The sequence below is a fragment of the Macaca nemestrina genome, chromosome 7 (assembly GCF_043159975.1).
Source record: "Macaca nemestrina isolate mMacNem1 chromosome 7, mMacNem.hap1, whole genome shotgun sequence".
Lineage (NCBI taxonomy): Eukaryota > Metazoa > Chordata > Mammalia > Primates > Cercopithecidae > Macaca > Macaca nemestrina.
This window is the reverse complement of record NC_092131.1, coordinates 88446783-88468831: the sequence shown is the minus strand read 5'-3', so window position 1 is coordinate 88468831 and position 22049 is coordinate 88446783. Positions and strand designations below refer to the sequence as shown.

The following is a 22049-nucleotide window of genomic DNA, read 5'->3' as shown; positions in this document are numbered from 1 at the left end:
CAAAACCTAAACAAAAAGGTCTTTCAAACTTCAGCTGATTGCATTGTGGTGAGAGGGTCTTCCTGCTTGCAAGGTTTATGAGATATACAAAGGAGAACAAAAAAGACTGGGCCATCTCCTGCCCTCAGAAGAGACAGGCAATGGACCCATCATAAACTAGAATACGAGCAGTTCCAAAGGATTATCTCCATACCAGAGAAAAAAGAACAAAAGTGTAAAAGACAATTGACATGAAAATCCAGCAAATCTCAATTGCTTTAAATAGTGTAAGTTCCCCCAAACACAGGCAAATTGAATCAAAGGGTGCTGAGAGAATTTACAGATGTGATTTCAAAACCATTATTGATTTTCTTAAAGAAACCTGGAGAATGGAAGAAAATTTTTAAAAACTTAAACTGAGCCAAAGTATTTTAATGCCATAAAGTACAAAAGTTGCTTCTATTTAATAATGTATGACAGAATGTTTTCCAGAGATACAATCTCATTTTTTTTCTTACAGTCCAGAGGTCTTTTTTTTTTTTTTTTTTTTAACACCTATTATGCTATGAATTCATAGGGAATAGGTTCCAGCAGCTCAGGCTCCTTTCTACTGGTTCTCACAAAGTGTGTTTCTCCGGGTGGCACATGGTGGCAAGCTGAACCCAGGTACCTTTTTCTTTGGCTTCTTTCTTTTTCTGATCATTTTCGCGTTTCAGGAAGCTATCTTGGCTCTTAGAGTGCTGAATGTGTTCAAAACGCATGTTAATTCTCTTGGCAAGAATCTTGCCCTTCGTTTGTTTACAACAATGCCAACAGCATACTGGGTCACACTGTAGACTCTTCCAGTTTCGCCATGGTGACACTTGTGGGGCATTCCTTTTTGAATAGCACCCCTTCCCTTGATGTCTACAATATCACCTTTCTTATAGATTCACATATGCGTGGCCAAAGGAACAACCCCATGTTTTCTAAAAGGCCTAGAGAACATATATCTGGTGCCACTCCTCTTTCTCTTTGTGTTCATCATTTTGGTGAAGTACTGGAAGATGGTGGTTCCGGCCGAAAGGCTGCAATGTCATTTTCAACACCTTTGTACCATTTATCTATTTTTAGCTTAGCTATCTGTATACAAGTGTTGCTAACAAGAAATGTTAACATGAAAAGGCATTTTTTCATGTCCTACATATTTTAATCAGACTTATATGAAACATACAAGAAATGTTTCTCAAATAAAATAAAATAGAAAGGAAAGCTAATGCTTTGAAAGACAATGCAAAGCAAAAAAGATCTCAATAGACTGAAACCATTGGTACAAATCAATCATTAACCTCCCTCTCTTCAAAAACTCAACAACACGAGTATCAGATAGGGCCAATCTGATTTTAAATCAATCTATTTGTCTTGTGGGCAACTCTCAGTGCTTTAGTAAAATGCAAAACCTCAATAAAAGTCAAAAGCATAAAGTAATTGACCACAAAAACTAATGTTCACTTAAGTCTGCATGAGTTTCTAAAGCAAAAAAGGTTATAGCACCTCTGCTCTGTGTCAATCACACAGTATAAGGGGTATTATGTTCAGTTTTAGTACATCATATTTTCAGAAAAACATGATCAATCAAAGGAAGGCTACCAGGATGATGAGCATCTTGAAATCACACCATATTCAATTGAAGAAACCAAGAGTGCTCAGTCTAAATAGAAAAGACTCAAAGAGGACATGGTTGCCTTCCTCAAATATTTTTCAATGCTGCTGTATAGACTTATTCTGAGCACAATATAGCAAAAAGAACAAATTATGCCCAGTGTTGCCACTTACTGTGCATCTGGGCTGGTTACTCAACCCTCCTGTGGCTCAATTATTACTTCTATAATTATTGGAAGAGTAAGAAGGGTAATGCATGTTTAAAATCCTAACAGAGTATGTGCATAGGATGGGCATGTTATAAGTGTTAGTTTCCCCTTTCTGAGGCAGAAGTGAGACCAAAACAATAAATCAACACTGACATCTCAGTTTAGCTTTAGCCAGCCACCTATATGTATCGTCTATCATGTTCTCCAAAGCTCACCAGGCAGCCGAGTGAGAATGCAGAAAGGAAATTTTGAATTTTTATTTTTATTTTAATTCCAATAAAACTTTTTCAAAACTTTACCAATTTTTATTATGTTGATGGACGGTAGTTTATAGATAATTTGTAAGTGAATAGTCTTATACAGAAGGCTATACTCAATAACTGTATTGTTGTGGTGTCTGATTAAAACAGAAGTAGAAACCACTGGCCTAGTCTATACCTGCTTCCCTATGACCAGGAAAGTGTGCTTGCTCTCCTGCGGAGGAATTGGGAAGAATAATTCCCTCTGGATATGTAATTTGTGCTAATCCTCACAGGATGGCAGAAAATGACCTCAGAGGCCAGAAATATCTCCGACACTGTGAGTGACTTCATCCTCCTGGGCTTCTCTTGCCGCTGGGAAATACGGATCTTCCTCTTTTTCACATTCTTTGTGACTTACATACTGACTCTCCTTGGAAACCTGGCTATCATGTGTGCAGTGAGCTGGGACCACCGGCTCCACACCCCCATGTACATTCTGCTGGCCAACTTCTCCTTCCTGGAGATATGCTATGTCAACTCTGATGTGCCCAACATGCTAGCCAACTTCCTTTCCAAAAACAAAACCATTTCCTTTGCTCGATGCCTCCTCCAGTTGTACTTCTTCTTCTCACTGGGCACAACTGAATGCTTATTTCTCTCCATCATGGCCTATGACCGGTTCCTGGCAATCTGTCGCCCCCTACACTATCCTACTGTCATGACTATAAAGTTTTGTAGCAGCCTGATCATCTTTTGCTGGGTCTGCGGTTTCCTCTGGTTTCTAGTCCCAGTTATACGCATTACCCAGCTGCCATTTTGTGGCCCAAACGTGATTGATGACTTTCTATGTGACCTCAGTCCCCTGCTGGCCCTGGCATCAGCCTGTGTCCCAATCCCAGGGACTGTTCTCATATGCGGTACCATGAGTTCCCTCCTCATCTTTGCCACCTTTTTCTACATTATTGGCTCCTATACCCTGGTACTGAGGTCTGTGATGCAGGTACCCTCTGCTGCTGGCCGGAAGAAAGCCTTCTCCACCTGCTCCTCACACCTGGCTGTCGTGTTTTTATTTTATGGCTCAGTCATGATGACATATGTGAGCCCAGGGTCAGGACAAGCAGAAAGCATGCAGAAGTTCACAACTTTGTTCTACTCAGTTTTGACCCCTTTGTTCAATCCCATGATCTACAGCCTCCGGAATAAAGAAATGAAGGATGCCTTGAAGAAAGTTCTAGGAGGCTCCTAAAATTGGTCTGTGATGTTAGTGAGTTATTCCCAAGTAAGTTCAGACTGTGAGCCCCCTAGCGGTGAAGAGCTGAGAAACTGGCAAGTAGGTGTGAACTTTTCAAAGGACCCATGTAAAAATCCTCAATGCCATGTTATCAATGAAGCCTTTCTCCAGGCAGAATTAATTGCCTCTTCTACAGCACATTACCTGCACTTCTATTTAAAATGTCTTTCATTCTTTCTTGTATTACACTTGTGTCTTCACATGTGTATTTACTATTGTCTCTTTTTTTACAATTTACAAATGTGTCTTCACATGCCTCCCATCCTTATTAGATTTTAAGTTCCTTGAGAGCAGGAACTATGCTTTATTAATTTCTGTAAGTCCAGAACCTAACACAGTACCTAGTGTATATGTCAATAATATCAATTTAAATAAAACAAATATATTTCTTCATATTTCCTTATTAGTTTCTATCATTTTTCATGGTCAGGACAATATCTAAAAAAACCATACAAACTCTGTAACAATCTAAATTTTATATGTTTTATACATGAAATGAAAAGAACTTTCATACAAGAACATGAGGTCAACCTTGACTGGTAGGACGAGCCATTACCTGATAATCAAATCAATGGAAAAGTTTTACCAGATGAAAGTGAATGTCTAAGAAATCATCTCCTTCCTTCCCCTTGTCAATCCCTTTGTCTGATGTCAGTTGCATTATTTCATTTTCTTCTTACTAACCATGCTTCCACTCCTGTATATTTTAAAATATGTCCCACAATCCTTGCTAATGAAAGTGTGGTCTTTGATCATCAGCTGGGCATCACTGGAGAGCTTTTTAGAAGGCAGGATCTAAGGACTCTGTCCTAGGCCTATTGAATCAGAATCTGTGTTTTAAGGACATCCTTAGTGGATTTATTTGCACATTAAAGTTTAAGAAGCATTTATCTACAAGAAATTCTCTGAAAGAGTCACAGTAATCACAACCACATGTAGGACTTCCTATTGACACCTACCTTTATTTGAACAATAGTTCTCAACCTACTGACTCAGAATTGGGAGTTGGAGCCAAAGTACAAGCATTTTGAAAAGTTCCCTCAGAAGATTGTAATAAACAGAGAGGGTTAAGAACCACTGCATTGGAATTTAGGAATTTCCACACTCTACAATAACACAAGATAAGACCATATCTACATTTCTTTTCTTTTCAAAACCCACCCTGGTACCAATCAACCAAATTAGATTTAAACAATGTTTCTGGACCCAACTAAGGGTTGGGCTGCTATTTCTCATGGCCCAATAATGAGATGCAGATAAACTGGGAAGGAAGAGAGTTTTTATTTCTGTAACTAGGTACAGGGAGAAGGCCTGGAAATTATCGCCAGACCAACTCAAAATTACAAAGTTTTTCAGAGCTTATATACCTTCTAAGCTATATGTCTACATGTAAGTGGGCATTCATCTAAAGACATAGTGATTAACTTCTTTTAATCTGTAACTAAGGTCTGCGTCCTGAAGACCTTCTGCTAGAGCCTCAGTAAGTTTACTTAATCTAAATGGGTTTAGGTGCTGGGGTGGTTACCCTTATCTTGTCTCTTGCTAAATCACAGAGGTTTGGGGAGTTTCTTCAGACCTCCAATAAACTTGTTTGTGGAGGACTGGGGAGTTTCTTCAGACCCCCAATGAAACTTGTTTAATGCTGAGTATGTCCCGTTAAGAATTCCTTCATTATTTTGTCATGCTTTAAGGCCCAGGAAAGGCCTAGGCAAAACTCTTGATGGGTTTTTGTTACATTCCAGCCTTTGTTTAAGGGCATTGGCTTTTTTAGCTTCAAATATTTAACTTTACCACTCAGTCAGTATGGAAACAGTTGTGATGGAGGCCTGTGTCAGTGAAACCTGGCCTGCCACAATAAGATGTGTTATAACCCAACTATAGTGTTCGTCACTTTGCTAAAAAATGTTGTATCCAACGTGGAGGAATAGGAACACTTTTACACTGTTGGTGGGAGTGTAAATTAATTCAACCATTGTGGAAGACAGTGTGGTGATCCCTCAAGGATCTAGAACTAGAAATACCATTTGACCCAGCAATCCCATTACTGCGTATATACCCAAAGGATTATAAATCATGCTACTATAAAGAAACATGCACCCATATGTTTATTGTGACACTATTCACAATACCATAGACTTGGAACCAACCCAAATGTCCATCAATGATAGACTGGATTAAGAAAATGTGTCACATATACACCATGGAGTACTATGCAGCCATAAAAAAGGATGAGTTCATTTCCTTTGCCAGGACATGGATAAAGCTTGAAACCATCATTCTCAGCAAACTATCACAAGGACAGAAAACCAAACACTGCATGTTCTCACTCATAGGTGGGAATTGAAAAATGAGATCACTTGGATACAGGGCAGGGAACATCACACACGGGGGCCTCTCGGGGAGTGGGGGGGTTGGGAGAGGGATAGGATTAGGAGAAATACCTAATGTAAATGATGAGTTGATGGGTACAGCAAACCAACATGGCACATGTATACCTATGTATCAAACCTGCACGTTGTGCACATGTACCCCAGAACTTAAAGTATAATTTTAAAAAATGTTGTGTCCAAAATAGGTGTCTCTTTTGAATGTTCTTTATATGCTTGTATTTGGAAGATTACACATAGTAAAAAGGATTGAGAATATGAAGAAAAGTTTGTGTGGCAACTTATGCAATCATTCATTTAAAATATTTCTGAGAAAAACTATCTCAGCATTGTACTAGCTTTTGGATTATCCCAGATTATCAAAATTTCCTTCCTTCCCTCAGGGAGGTCACAACTCTATAATGGAAATAAACTTTTTTAACCTTTCTTGTTCAGTAACAGTTTGATTCAAATATAATTCATATACCATACACTTCACCCTTTTAAAGTGCACAATTCAGTGTTTTTTAGTTCATTTACATAGTTGTGCAACTACTAGCACAATAAACTTTAGGATAAGGTCACCACCCACTTCCCTGCCCCCCAAAAAACAATTCCAAACCCATTAGCAGTCACTCCCTGGAAACCACTAATTTATTTTCTGTCTCTATGGATTCACCTATTCTGGGTATTGTCCTAATACCAAAACCAGGAAAGGACCTAACAAAAAATAGAACTGCAGACCAACATCCCTGATGAAGATAGATGCAAAAATCCTTAACAAAAAACTAGCTGACTGAATCCAACAGCATATCGAAAAGATATTCCACCACGATCAAGTGGATTTCATACCAGGGATGCAGGGATGATTTCGCATATGCAACTTAATAAATGTGATACACCACATAAACAGAATTAAAAACAAACATCACATGATCATCTCAATAGACTCAGAAAAAGCATTCGACGAAAATCCAGCATCCCTTTATGATCAAAACTCTTAGCAAAATTGGCATATAAGGGACATAATTCAGTGTAATAAAACCCGTTTATGACAAACCCACAGCCAACATAATACTGAATGGGGAAAAGTTGAAAGCATTCCCTCTGAGAACTAGAACAAGACAAGGATGCCCATTGTCACCACTTTATTGAACATAGTACTGGAAGTCCTAGCCAGAGCAATCAGACAAGAGAAAGAAATAAAGGGCATCCAAATCAGTAAAGAGGAAGTTAAGCACTCTTTGCTGATGATATGATTGTATACGTGGAAAACCCTAAACACTCCTCCAAAAAGCTCCTAGAACTGATCAATGAATTCAGCAAAGTTTCAGGATACAAAATCAATCTACACAGATCAATAGCCCTGCTATACACCAACCGTGACCAAGCCGAGAATCAAATCAAGAACTCAACCCCTTTTACAATAGCTGTGTGCATGCACAAACACACACACACACACACACACACACACACACACAACTTAGGAATATACCTAACCAAAGAGGTAGAAAACAAAGGAGTATTCCTCTACAAGAAAAACTACAAAACACTGCTGAAAGAAATCATAGACAACATAAACAAATGGAAACACATTCCATGCTAATAAGTGGGTAGAATCAATATTGTGAAAATGATCATACTGCCGAAAGTATTCTACAAAGTCAATGCAATTCCCACCAAAATACCACCTTCATTCTTCACAGAACTAGAAAAAACAATCCTAAAATTCATATGAAACCAAAAAAGAGCCTGCATAACCAAAGCAAGACTAAGAAAAAAGAATAAATCTGGAGGCATCACATTACCTGATTTCAAACTACACTATAAGGCCATAGTCACCAAAACAGCATGGCATTGGTATAAAAATAGGCACATAGACCAATGGGACAGAATAGAGAACCCAGAAATAAACCCAAACATTTACAGCCAACTGATCTACTACAAAGCAAACAAAAACATAAAGTGGGGAAAGGATTCCCTATTCAACAAATGGTGCTGGTATAATTGGCTAACCACACTTAGGAGAATAAAACTGGATCCTTATCTCTCACCTTCTACAAAAATCAACTCAAGATGGATCAAGGACTTAAATCTAAGACCTAAAAAAATAAAAATTCTAGGAAATAACATCAGAAAAGCCCTTCTAGACATTGGCTTAGGCAAGGATTTCATGACCAGGAACCCAAAAGCAAATGTAATACAAACAAAGATAAACAGACGGCACTTAATTAAACTAAAGAGCTTTTGTACAGCAAAAGGAAAAGTCAGCAGAGTAAACAGACAATCCACAGAGTGGAAGAAAATCTTCACAATCTATACATCCAACAAAGGACTAATATCCAGAATCTAAAACAAACTCAAACAAATCAGCAAGAAAAAAAATAATCCCATCAAAAAGTAGGCTAAGACCACGAATAGACAATTCTCAAAAGAAGATATCCAAATGGCAAACAAACATATGAGAAAATGCTCAACATCATTAATGGTCAGGAAATGCAAATCAAAACCACAATGCAATACCACCTGACTCCCACAAGAATGGTCATAATCAAAAAATCAAAAAATAACAGATGTTGGCATACATGCAGTAAAAAGGGAACATGTCTACACTGCTGGTGGGAATGTAAACTAGTACAACCACAAAGAAAACAGTGTGGAGATTACTTAAAGAACCAAAAATAGAACTACCATTTGATCCACCAATCCCACTACTGGGTATCTACCCAGAGGAAAAGAAGTCATTATACAGAAAAGATACTTGCACATGCATATTTATAGCCGCACAATTCGCAATTTCAAAAATGTGGAACCAGCCCAAATGCCCATCAATCAACGAGTGGATAAAGAAACTGTGGTGTATGTATATCATGGAATACTACTCAGCCATAAAAAGGAATGAATTAATGGCATTCGCAGCAACCTGGATGGGATTAGCGACTATCATCCTAAGTGAAGTAATTCAGGAATGGAAAACCAAACATCGTATGTTCTCACTCGTAAGTGGGAGCTAAGCTATGAGGAAGCAAAGGCATAAGAATGATCAATGGACTTTGAGGACTCAGAGGGAAAGAGTGGGAAGGGGGTGAGGGATAAAATACTATAAATTGGATTCTGTGTATACTTCTCGAGAGATGGGTGCACCAAAATCTCACAAATCACCACTAAAGAATTTACTCATGTAACCAAATACCACCTGTTCCCCCCAAAACCTATGGAATTAGAACATTTTTTAAAATAAAAATAAAGACACATATATTCTCAGATCAATCCCAGAAATGGAAAAGAGATATAGAAAGAACATAAAAGAGACAAAGAGTAATACAGATACTCCTGAACACTATTAAACTGATGAGCCTCCTCATCTACTTTTCCAGTTCACTTTCTCCACAGGGCTTGACCCTCCCACTGCAAGTCATTCATAGTGGTGTTTGCAATGTACTGAATGTTTATGTTCCTCTAAAATTCATACGCCGGGCATGGTGGCTCACGCCTGTAATCCCAGCACTTCAGAAGGCCGAGGCGGGTGGATCAGGAGGTCAGGAGATCGAGACCATCCTGACTAACACAACCCCGTCTCTACTAAAAATACAAAAAATTAGCCGGGCGTGGTGGCGGGTGCCTGTAGTCCCAGCTACTCGGGAGGCTGAGGCAGGAGAATGGCGTGAACCCGGGAGGCGGAGCTTGCCGTGAGCCGAGATAGCGCCACTGCACTCCAGTCTGGGCGACAGAGCGAGACTCCGTCTCAAAAAAAAAAAAATTATACGCTGAAATTGTAACCCCTAAGATGATGGTGTTAGGAGGTGGAGTATTTGGGAGGTGATTAAGTCATGAAGGCAGCCCCTTCAGATGTGGCATTAATGTCCTCATAAAAGAAACCCAAGGAACCCGTTGCCCTTCCACCACATGTGGAAGGACACAGCAAGATGGCACCATTTATGAACCAGGAAGTAGGCCCTCCCCAGAGTGAATTTGCTGGCACCTTGATCTTAGACTTTCCAGCCTCGAAAACTGAGAAATCAATTTCTATTGTTACAAGCTGACCAGTTTCTTATAGAAGCCCAAATGGACTAAATATGCTTTGACATTTTCTGGAGGGTAAAATTACTCCTACACATGTTGTTGGAGCTGCCACTGTGTGCTTGGGTGGTTTGGTTTTATCAAGATGTAGAGACACCTGCAAGAAATCTGGGAAGTGGGATAGAAAAATTAAGTAGGCTTCACTGCAAACTGCCATATTTACCAGGCTGAGGACTTTGAAATATTTTGAAACACAAATAGAAACAAGGAAGTGAGCTGAATTCATCAGTGTTTTAAATGAAAACTTATGACACAGTCGGGAGAATGAAGAGATAAGACATCAGTTGTGGCGCGGTGGCTCAAGCCTGTAATCCCAGCACTTTGGGAGGCCGAGATGGGCGGATCACGAGGTCAGGAGATCGAGACCATCCTGGCTAACACGGTGAAACCCCGTCTCTACTAAGAAATACAAAAAATAGCCGGGCGAGGTGGCAGCGCCTGTAGTCCCAGCTACTCGGGAGGCTGAGGCCGGAGAATGGCGTGAACCCGGGAGGCGGAGCTTGCAGTGAGCTGAGATCCGGCCACTGCACTCCAGTCTGGGCTACAGAGCGAGACTCCGTCTTAAAAAAAAAAAAAAAAAAAAAAAAAAGACATCAGTTGTGTTTAATGATCTGCCCCTCTGATAAGGATAGGAAACCTCAGCACCCTGCTCCAGTTATATCTGGTCAAAGAGGGCTCTGGTTTAACTGACTACAGCTAGGAACATCCTTTGACTTGGAAAGTGTCCCTAGATGTAGCTGTCTTCTTAGAGAGATGTAAATGAAGTCTCATGGAGAAACTTTCTGCTTCACGGCCACCTTATTCTATGTTAGGTTTGTCAGTGCCATTTAGTCAAAGATCTCAGGAATACCTGATGAACAAGTTGTGCTTATCACTCAGCATAGCAAGGGATAACATATTTCAAAGGGGAATCCTGGAATGTCTCAGTATGAAGATGTTAGAAAGAACCTTTTACAGGATTTGTGCTATGGTTAGGTGATTTCGGGGAGGGTCTAAGGAAGTGGTAGTTTGCTCCAGTTGGATACTGTCAGAAAGCAAGGGCAGTTCTATGAGTAAGGTTTTTGTTTGTTTGTTTGTTTGTTGTTTTTTGTTTTTTACTTTAAGTTCTGGGATACATGTGCAGAACGTGCAGGTTTGTTACATAGGTATACATGTGCCATGGTGGTTTGCTGCACCTATCAACCCGTCATCTGTTTTAAGCCCCACATGCATTAGGTATTTGTATGACTAGGTATTTTAACAAATCTAATCTACACAGAAAGCAGAGAAGAAAGAGAATAAAGCTGTAATTGGCTTTTTTCTGAAAGATAGCAGTCACTTATTTTAGAATGTTTGATATTTTACGGATAGCAGTAATCTTGTTTTTGTCTATTAGACAAGATAATGAAGTGGTCTTGTTTTGTCTCATTTTGTTACTGTCTCAGAGAGAACTTGACTGAGGGTGTATTCTGTGAGATTACGTCCAACGAAAAAATAGCTATGAGTGTCAAACCAGCTTGAATATCTTGGAGATTTGCTGTAATATCAAATAAGTTATAGATGTCTGGGGCTGTTTTTCTAACTTCGAGCTTGTAAGATTTTTTCATTGGCCACATGGTAGTCACAGTTAGGGAGTTAGAGATATGTTATTGGTTGATTGGTTAATCAGTCAATTGATTTATTAATATTGTGTTCCACCTGTGAGAGGTTTGAAGAAAGGCAAAGGCACTATTTCAATTTTCTTAGAAAAAATAAACAGAAATTAAGGAATGCCCCAAGGGATGTAAATAACAAGCACAGAACTGTCTCTTGACACTGTTCTCCTTTTAAAAGCAGAAAATGTGTCCTCAAAGATCAGAATATACAGGCTAACTTACTTCTGGGAGGATCTATTTACACCCCTCCATCCTTCAGCAAACAAAGTCAAGAATCCTTATCAGAATTTCCACCCTTTTTCTCCTCTCTAATTATTACCAAAAAGACTACCACTTTACTCTAAGAAAATATAAAAGAAATATCTGAGAATCTTCGTTTGGGACTTTCATTGCTGATACAGGTAAAAAGATGGTAGACTTTCCAGCCTTGAGAACTGAGAAATCAATTTCTATTGTTACAAGAATAGAAAAGTCATATAGTATAGTTGCAGAATCTAATAGGCTCTACCCACACCTCTCTTTGAATTCACCACAACCACACACATACAACCAATATTTCTTAAGCTCTTACTAATCAGGCACTGGTCAAGGCACTCCATTTCATACAGTAATCTTTGCAACAGCCCTTAAAGAAGGCATAATTATAACCATTTTATAGTTAAGGAAACTAAGAAAGTATTAACTTCCTACGACTAGTAAAGAAAACTCTTGACTCTAAATCCAGGACTTTTTCTATCTTGTACAGCTGCCTACCACTTGTCCCAATCTGGAAAATTATCTTATCCTTACTTTTTAAAGAACTTTCTAGAAACAGATTGCCCAACATTACAGACATGGCAGCCCCCTCACTGAACCTGCGCAAACAAACAAGAGGAGGCAAGTGTGCTGTCATGAGACGTCTCTGGGCTGGCTGAGGAGGAGGGGTCAGCCAAGTTAGATGTCCAGACTTCTACCATATTGAACTTTGGGGGAACACTAAAGTATCAGGGAAATGCCTTCATATCACGCTGCATGTGACACAGCTTGGCTCATTCAATCATAGTCTTTCTTCACCCTGCTTTCTGGGGTTGACTAATTTAATGAGTAAACAGATTTTTTAAGTAGTTTTTGTTGTTAATTAACTTGGTCCAAGCAGCCTGGGTACAAAAACACAATGTTGTGCCCGTGTTCACAGTGCCCTCTACAGTCAATGCAGGGTGAATCCACTAGATTTTTTCTTTCTCTTTTGTTTTGTTTTTTTACTTTCTTTTCTTTTTTTTTCAATCCAGCTGGGATTTGTGGCAGGTAAACATCATAGTTTCTTCTGCACCGAAGAGATAAGTAATAAAAGGTGAGTAACAATACAGTCTGGTTAAGACTGTTAACTCAAAAGAACATAAAGTCATTATGCAAAAGTATAACCACCCAAAGTCATTCTGCCTTGAGGTGTTCCCAAACAGTGATTGGAAAAGGAAGCAAAAATATGTAAAGTCTTTTTCTTATTTTCAAGTTTCCTGTTAAACCTATCTTAACATTGGATCACTGATATCAGGTTCTACTGTTTATATAACTAGAATAGGAACCAATGGACTTTGCAGACTCATATTCCCAACCAGACAATCAAAGACCTGTTTCAACAAGACAAAATTAAACCTGATTCTATTCCTCAGCTCTATCTACCTTGATGGATGGGGAACTATTTTAACAGAAGTGAGAAGCAGCTACCTACTATTAATTTGAACATTTTACTCCTAAAATTGGTAAACTGTGTTACCAAATAGCATGAATCAATGACTTAGTTCACTATCTCAAAAGGGAAAAGTGATTTCAAATAGTTCCAAGGGTCTTTTGTTCCACAGACACACAATCTGAGTCATCCTTGCCCAAAAGTATTGTGTGGATGTGATCCCTTTCTGGGAAATAAGAAAGTGTATTTATGTATTCATTCATTTTATGGATATTTATTGAAAGCTTTCTAAGTACAAAGCACTGTGCTAATGCCTAATCATCTCTGGTAAAGTAACTTCTCAAATTGATTTCAAGCCCATGACAAAATTCTATTTGAAACTTGATGCTCAGGAAGATGCTGTTGAGTGAGTCAGTTCAAAGAATTCTCCCTGGGTAGGGGCATATAGGAAAAGTAAAAGATACAGTAAAGAATGCCTGGTTTAAATAGTAAGATTGATAACAGAACTCATCTCAACAGTCAATGAACTTCCCAGAGAGGCTATAAATTACATCATGCCTTGAAATATTCTCCTCAGCCACGCTTGAGGACAGTTTTCTTTATCACTTCTGCAATATTTTATCTTGAAAGCAAAATGATTTTGATATAACCACCTACTTTAAATAAAAGTACTACCAAGAAGATAACTATCCACGGTAATATTACCAAAAGAAAAAAAAAGAAATTGTTAAAATGTAATCTATATATCATTCTGAAGACTCTAGTAAATACAGACTTTAATGTTAGAGAAGGATATTGATAATGAGAACTCTAATATACTGCCAATGGTAGTGAAAAATAGTCCAATAATTATAGAAAACTTTAGCTTAATTTTCTACAGTTGAAGATATACACCTCCTATGATCCAGCTAATAGAAATGCATGTACATGTGAACCAGGAGAGATAAACTATATGGTCATAGTGTAGTGGGAAATCAGGACTGGAGAGACCAACTGCAGTTCAAGGGGGTATATTTTAGGTGTACATCGGCTCAGCAGACATGCATTCTGAAAGTGTGAGCAGCAAAGAAAGAAAAGGAACGCCTTGGGCCGGGTGCGGTGGCTCAAGCCTGTAATCTCAGCACTTTGGGAGGCGGAGGCGGGCAGATCACAAGGTCCGGAGATCGAGACCATCCTGGCTAACACGGTGAAACCCTGTCTCTACTGAAAATACAAAAAATTAGCCAGGCGTGGTGGTGGGCGCCTGTAGTCCCAGCTACTCGGGAGGCTCAGGCAAGAGAATAGTGTGAATCCGGGAGGCGGAGTTTGCAGTGAGCCGAGATCGCGCCACTGCACTCCAGCCTGGGCGACAGAGCAAGACTCCGTCTCAAAAAAAAAAAAGAAAGAAAAAGAAAGAAAGAAAAAGAAAACAAACGACTTTTATGCACCTTGAGGCGGAAATTACATGATACAGGAAGCTGGCTTACAAAAGCGAGAACAAAACAATTAATTATCAGGTGACATTCTTAGGACTCAGCTTATATCTTGGGAAAACATGTCTTGCAACTCATGCTTATCTATCTTGTGACCTTGCAGCTGCACAGCAAGAAAAACAGGAGCTTACAGAACTTAGAAAATACGTGGAGGAGAGATATGGTTAATGCTTCACAGACCTTACAGAGGAGCAGTTAATATTCTTTCTTAACTCTTACTTCAGGGGAGGGGGGCTACTTCATGCCCATTCTAGCTTAACCTTACACTGTAAATTTAATTTCTCTTAATATTTCCACTTTAATAGTAACATTACCCCCTAACAGCCCCAAACTGGAAGTAAACCAAAATATTTATCTGTTGTAGAATGTTTAAGTAAGTGATGGTTCCGGTCAGGCGCAGTGGCTCAGGACTGTAATCCCAACACTGTGGGAGCCCGAGGCAGGCAGTATCACTTGAGCTCAGGAGTTCCAGACCAGCCTGGGCAACATGGCAAAACCCTGTCTCCACCAAAAAACAAATACAAAAAAAAAAAAAAATCAATAAAATTAGCGGGGCATGGTGGCACGATCCTGTGGTCCTAGCTACTCAGGAGGCTGAGGCGGGAAGATTTCTTGAGCCCGGGTGGCAGAGGCTGCAGTGAGCCAAGATGGTGCACTGCAGTCCAGCCTGAGTGACAGAGAGCGACCCTATCTCAATCTTTTTAAAAAGTAATGGTTCATTCTTGCAATGTAACAGTATAGAGCAGTAAAAAATTGTCAGAATACAGATATATGCAACAACATGACTTTCAAAAACTTACTGTTGAACAAAGAAACCATCCAAACGTATAAAAGTATGATCTCATTTATGCAAAGAACAAAAGCAAGCAAAACATAATACTGTACTATTATTTAGAGGTGCATGCTTAGTTACTAAATTGTAAAGAAAAACAAGGAAGTGATGATCATAAAGAAGAAAGAGTGTTATGATTAGAAGGAGGGAAGAGCAGAGAGTGATGGGGATGGGGCATGTGAGGAGATTCTAGGACACAATATTTTATATCTTGACCTCAGTGGTAGTTACAATGATGTTTCCATTATGATCTTTTATTAAGATGAATATTTATGTATTATGCATGTTTCCATACATTTCACAATAAGGAAACTTCTGTGTTTATTCATGATACTGACTTGTAGTATATTTTATAGACCAACAACTATTGTCCAAGTGGACAATATCTCAGGATTAGACAAAAATAGTCACTACTGGCCAGGCACAGGTGGCTCAGGATGGTAATCTCAGCATTTTGGGAGGCCAAGGCACGAGGATTAATTGACAAGACCAGCCTGAGCAATATGGGAAGACTCCTTCTCTACAAATACTTTTGAAATTTTCTTGGTATGGTGGCACATACCACATGGTGGTCCCAGCTACCCAGGAGGCTGAGGCAGGATTGCTTGAGCTAGGGAGGTCAATGCTGCAGTGAGTCATGATTGCGTCACTGCATTCTAGCCTGGGCAACAGAGCAAGACCCTGAATCAAATGTGTGTGTGTGTGTGTGTGTGTGTGTGTGTGTGTGTGTGTGTGTAGAGAGAGAGAGAGAGAGTCACTATTGATAGATGTGCTTATTGCATTCCCAGAGATAGCTTAAATATAAATCTGAGTTCCCATCTATCCTTTCACTGTCATCCAGTAACTGCTAGTGATTTTACAGGTCACAGGCACATGAAAATCTTCAACACCCCCAGCAACTCCAGCACCTTCACTGGCTTCCTCCTCTTGGGCTTCCCTTGCCCCAGGCAGGGGCAGATCCTCCTCTTTGTGCTCTTCACTGTTGTATACCTCCTGACCCTCACGGGCAATGGTTCCATCATCTGTGCTGTGCACTGGGATCAGAGACTCCACACCCCTATGTACATCCTGCTCGCCAACTTCTCTTTCCTAGAGATCTGTTATGTCACCTCTACAGTCCCCAGCATGCTGGCCAACTTTCTCTCTGACACCAAGATCATCTCCTTCTCTGGGTGCTTCCTCCAGTTCTACTTTTTTTTCTCCTTGGGCTCTACAGAATGCTGTTTCCTGGGAGCTATGGCATTTGACCGATACCTTGCCATCTGCTGGCCTCTACGCTATTTGACTATTATGACCAAACATCTCTGCAACATTCTTGTGGGCAGCTGCTGGGTACTTGGTTTCTTGTGGTTCCTGATTCCTATCAGTGTCATTTCTCAAATGACCTTCTGTGGATCTAGGATTATTGACCACTTCCTATGTGACCCAGGTCCTCTGTTAGCCCTCACCTGTACCAGAGCCCCTCTACTAGAGTTGACTAGCTCCACCTTAAGTTCTCTACTTCTATTTATTCCCTTTGTCTTCATCATGGGGTCCTATGCTCTGGTTCTGAGAGCTGTGTTGAGGGTTCCTTCAGCATCTGGAAGAAGAAAGGCTTTCTCTACCTGTGGCTCCCACCTGGCTGTGGTTTCACTGTTCTGTGGCTCAGTGATGGTCATGTATGTGAGCCCAACATCTGGGCATGAAGCTGGAATGCAGAAGATTGTGACTCTGTTCTATTCTGTGGTTACTCCCCTTATTAATCCTGTCATATACAGCCTGAGGAACAAGGAAATGAAACATGCAATGAGGAAAATACTGAGAACACAAAATTAAGAGTCTTAGTTTACAAGATTTTGAGAGACAGAATCTTCTTTATTTAAAAAAACATAGCACTCAGAAAATTGTTTATATTGTTTTTGAACTTTATATACTGTAGTGTTTTATTTTCTAGAACTCATAGGGCTACAAGAAATGTCAAATATGTATTCTATCTCTTTAATTTTACAAATGATAGGCCTGTAAGTTGAAAAAATTGGGTTGAGTTTGTTGGGGAAATATAACTAAAAACAAATCTCTTACCAACCCAGAAAACTTCTCCACAAAGCTGTCAGAGAAAGAAAGTAGTTTTGTTATTGAGTAAGTGTTAAACCAGAATGTGATACATATCACAAACAATCCACTGAGAGACTGCAAGGACAGAAAGACATCTCTCCCTTTTATATAGCAAAGTAAATACAACCCAATACGTGTATGTTCTCAAAATAAACAATAACTAGTCCTCAAGAGGACTTGACAGCGCAATTTGTCACACATAGTTCACCCTGGGTTCACCTGGTAATTGGAGTGACCATTGGTATTTGCTCATTGACTTTATACAAAGGAAAAATAAATTCGTATCTTTATGACAGGAAATCATTTTGCAATTTAAAAATTAGACTGCCAAAATTAGGCTTCTACCCTTTCACAGAAACAGGGAGATGGGAGCACTAACTTCCTTTTTTGAGGTTCTTGAGAAAGACGTTCCTGGGTCATAAAGCTAACCAGAGGCTTGTTTAGCTTTTGCAAAAATTTACAAGCCAGGTGCAATTGTTCATACCTCTGATGCCAGCACTTTGGGAGCCCGAGGCAAGAGGCTCACTTGAGACTAGGAGTTCAAGACCAGCTTGGGCTCAAACCAGCCTGGGCAACATAGTGAGATCCACCTCTACAAAACAAATAATTTTAAAATTAGCTGGGTGTAGCCCATATTTGTAGCCTTAGCTACTCAGAAGGCTAAGGTGGGAAAATCGCTTGAGACCAAAAGTTCAAGGCTGCAACGAGCTATGACTGCACCATTGCACTCCAGCCTGAGCAAGAGTGAGACCCCATCCCTAAGATAAGGAAAAAAAATTTACATACATCTTCACCAAAAAATTACAGGTTTTCTAAAGTAAATGCTCTATGCAAAGGGAGAGAAGAAAGTCTCTTCCCTCATTTTCAACAGGGATAATTAAGCCTTTTATTTTTTTTTTATTTGTATTTGCCTTTACAAGTTATACAAGGTCATAACCTTAGGGCAAAATCTAAAGTTTTCTATTTCCCTTTCAGCAACAATAAGTTGACTCTATTTCTTGAATTGAGCTTATATTTCTGTCTTCCAGAATATTCTTCATGGTAATATTAGAGACAAAATACTAATATCTTTGATATATCAATATATCTTCAGATCAATAAGAAAAATGCCATTAGCACAACCATAAAAATTCTAGAAGATAGCATCGAAACCCCTTCTAGACATTGGCTTAGGCAAAGACTTCATGACCATTAGCACAATAGGAACAATGTCAAATATCTGAAAAAAGCCAACAGTAAAAAACTTTTAAGCAAGTAAAAAGGCACTCTTTTATCATAAGGTGAGAAAGCAAATAAAACCATAATAAATATATGCGGTTTTCCCCAAAATTAACAAAGATCAAAGATGAAGTTGGAAAAAAATGGCAGTTTTTGCTAGTACAGCATAAATTCATACAACATCTATGGAAGATATCATGCCAATAATTATCAAAATTTAAAAGTCATTTCCTCTGACTCAACAACTCCAAAATCCTAGATGCCTATCTTACTGGTATACTCACACCAGAAAAATGGCACATGTACAAGAATATTGACTACTGTTTCTAATAGCAAAAGATTGGATCAATCTAAATTCCCACTAAGAACTGATCAGGTAAATTAGTGTATAATCATAGGGTGGAATACTATGTAACTTTTTAAAATGAGGATCTGTATGTATCTTTTAATAAGAATGTATCCTTATGCTATATTGTTAAAAAGCAAGGTGGAGGAGCGCTCTATCTGCCTCTCTTTCATATGAAGAAGAAAGACTGTACAGATATGTATATATTTATGTCCATAAATACATAATATGTTTCTTGAAGAAGCAGCTAGTAACAGTGATTGCTGTTAGTAAGGAGAATTGGGTTTCTGGGGACAGAGAGAGGAGATATTCCCCTTGACATGTCTTTGTATTTTTAAAATGTTCTCCATGTGCCTGTATTGTGTTTAAACAACATCTAATGTTAACATTAAAAAATAAATTTTAAAACTATCTCACTACTAAATTAGAAGCAGGGAAACATTTCTTCATAACTATTTGATCCTTTAGGAAACTAGGAAGAGAACTGATTATTGATGAAAAATGAAAAAAGAAGGCAATTGACACACTCTTCGTGTCATCTCACTCAAATGCTTTGGCTTTGTTCGGAAGAAGCAGGAAATGTCCTCCTTCCCTGAGGACCTGTGAGACTAAATAAACCATGAAAAACTGAAGTTGATCATTTTATTATCATTGTGTATCATCTTCTTCATGGCCACTAATTTATTTTAAAAATCAGACTCATTCAGTATTCTAGGCCCTGAGCTAGAGGGTGAATCATACACATAAGTGAACAAAACACAGTTCCTTCCCTTGTAGGGCCCATAAGCCAGTGGTAGGCCAGTGGCAGATGCAGCAAGATGTGCTATAAACCAGGGCCATTATAAATTGCCATGGGAGCAAGTAGAAGAACAGCACAGATAAAAGCCAGGAGTATTAAGGGATGAAGGAGCCGGGCAAGTTCTGAAAACTGCATATAGCCATCCTCAGGTCACCGTCTATTTAGAAGCATATCACAATATACAGAATCAAAGTGTTCTACGGATACATGGAATAAGTATCCATACAGCGTTTACTATCTATCATAATTTATAATTAGCTACACCAATTGACTTATTAATGGGCATCCTTAATCAAATGAGTATGGCTCAAAGATGTAATATAATTTACAATTCAACTAACAATTAAATAGAGACATATAGATAGACGAAAAGAAAAAGGCAATAAATATGTCATTTGGGTACTGAAATACGAAAATCAATATTCAACGTGCATTAAAGTTCAAATATTATACTGATATTTAAAATATTACGCTCAGAACTTGTTTTCCTTTGAGACAGAATCACATTATCTGGAATGTACCTGTGTATCTGACCTTCTTTTATGAATTCAGTATTTAGCTTTCTTTTTAACTCCAAGGGACACAGTGACATTTATTTCTATTCAAGAAAGACTTATTTAATGCAATGGATCTTTTTGTTCACAATAAGAAAAAATAGCTTGCTCTTTTATCAATACATAAATAATACTCACTGTAATAATTATCAAACAGTATAATATAAAAAATATTTAGAAATCATCTAAAATCCCACCACTCAGAGTAGTCACCATTAATTTTAGTGAACATCTTCCATGTATGCTTTCATACACACATGCACACACACATACTCACAAGTGCAACTGGAAGTGTTGTATATGCTGATTTTTTTATAGACTCCTCTGTTTTTTCCTTACTACTCCCCGCCCCCACCACCACTTCTTTCCCAATCTACTTTTCATTCTACCACCTTCCATCTATGCTAGACAAGCAACATTAACAACCCAGTATCTTCTTTCATACTATTCTCCATGCTTCTAATTCTATATAAATATTTATTATCATCTATCAGGTTTTTTCATTGTTTATCTTTAAAAAATCAAATTATAAATCATAGTCTTCTCTGTACCTTGCTTATGCATTTAACCTTACAATATGCGAATCCCTCCAAAGTAAGATTAGGTATATCAAATATTTTTACTTCATATAGTAGGCCAGAAATAGATAATTAAGAAAAGCAGGGTCCTTTGACAGGGCAGGAAGACCTGTTCCTGAGCTTTGGCTTATACTCATTCCATAAACAAAATAACTGAAGGTAGGTTTCAGGTTCATATTGAGTAAGGTGTAATTGAGGAAGTTTAAAACTAGAGTCTTTATGGAGGATATCATTATGATACTGTGATTTATCATCTTCATTTATACTAAATGGTCAGATATGAGATTCACACACATCATCATATGGTTTCACAGGACAGAGACACCACCATTAAGTGAGACCCACGGATAGAAAAGACATTTTGTTGGCTAGCTGCTGAAAGCAGCTGAAGCATAGCTCTTAGGATCAATGTATATGGTCCGGGGATGCACAAAATACTGAGAATAATAAGAAAATTTACATAGTGCATGTTCTAAGATGTGGCAACAGCATAGGGCAAGGCTGTCAGTGGGCCCATGTGTTGTGTAGTGGATGTTATAATGTGCTGCCCAGATCTTTCCTTCAGGCCTGAGGCATGCATTCCCCCAGCTGTCATAAGTGTAGTATGCTGATGACTAGATCATAGCTAAATCCCTTGCCAGAAGTTGCCCTAAGCCAAAGGAACTTGTCATTTTATTTTCCCTCCTCCCAGGGACAGCTCAAATCCAACAGTTGGTCAATGCTGGCATACAAAGGCCTGACACTTGGTGACAACTATAAATGGCCATCCCAGTTCCAGAGCTCCACATGGCATCAGCTGAGACGTTTGTTGCAACTCCATCACAATTTAGCTTCTGCCCAATCCTACTTTCATCACATTCTTCCCAAGAGAACTCCACAAGAAATCTTCTGCAAACAAATGATACGATCTGTTTCCAGGGAACCCTCCCTACAACACCATGCCACTTAGAAAGAAAATTTAAAAAGAAAAAAAAAAAGCACATCATGGTGTGTCTCTCTTGGCTGGTCAATTTCCTTAAACATTCAATCTCTATTTTCATCAGTCACA

General features: G+C 38.8%; 2 protein-coding genes and 1 long non-coding RNA gene across 3 annotated transcripts in view; all 3 read left to right on the top strand.

Moving 5' to 3' along the window:
- Nucleotides 1-21958, top strand: part of LOC105499206 (uncharacterized) — a 61030-nt gene extending 39072 nt beyond the window's left edge. The window contains exon 3 of the long non-coding RNA XR_011625389.1: nucleotides 21693-21958. This is a non-coding gene — a long non-coding RNA (uncharacterized lncRNA). The remainder of the gene's footprint in view (nucleotides 1-21692) is intronic.
- LOC139364114 (olfactory receptor 11H12-like) lies at nucleotides 2256-3317 on the top strand. Its single transcript, XM_071099432.1, has one exon. It carries the CDS (start codon nucleotides 2376-2378, stop codon nucleotides 3315-3317), a length of 942 nt encoding a protein of 313 aa, XP_070955533.1. The 5' UTR covers nucleotides 2256-2375.
- Nucleotides 16286-17534, top strand: LOC105499273 (olfactory receptor 11G2-like). Its single transcript, XM_011771790.3, has 2 exons — nucleotides 16286-17210; nucleotides 17485-17534. The coding sequence occupies exons 1-2, from the start codon at nucleotides 16286-16288 to the stop codon at nucleotides 17532-17534; spliced, it is 975 nt and encodes a 324-aa protein (XP_011770092.2).
- Nucleotides 21959-22049: the final 91 nt, after the last annotated feature.

Excerpts from the sequence above, each read along its gene's own strand:
- LOC105499273 (XM_011771790.3), top strand. The coding sequence starts at position 16,286 with ATGAAAATCTTCAACACCCCCAGCAACTCCAGCACCTTCACTGGCTTC. Across the intron at positions 17,211-17,484 it reads ACATGCAATGAGGAAAATAC|ACTTCTCCACAAAGCTGTCA; the intron begins TGAGAACACAAA and ends CCAACCCAGAAA.
- LOC139364114 (XM_071099432.1), top strand. The coding sequence starts at position 2,376 with ATGACCTCAGAGGCCAGAAATATCTCCGACACTGTGAGTGACTTCATC.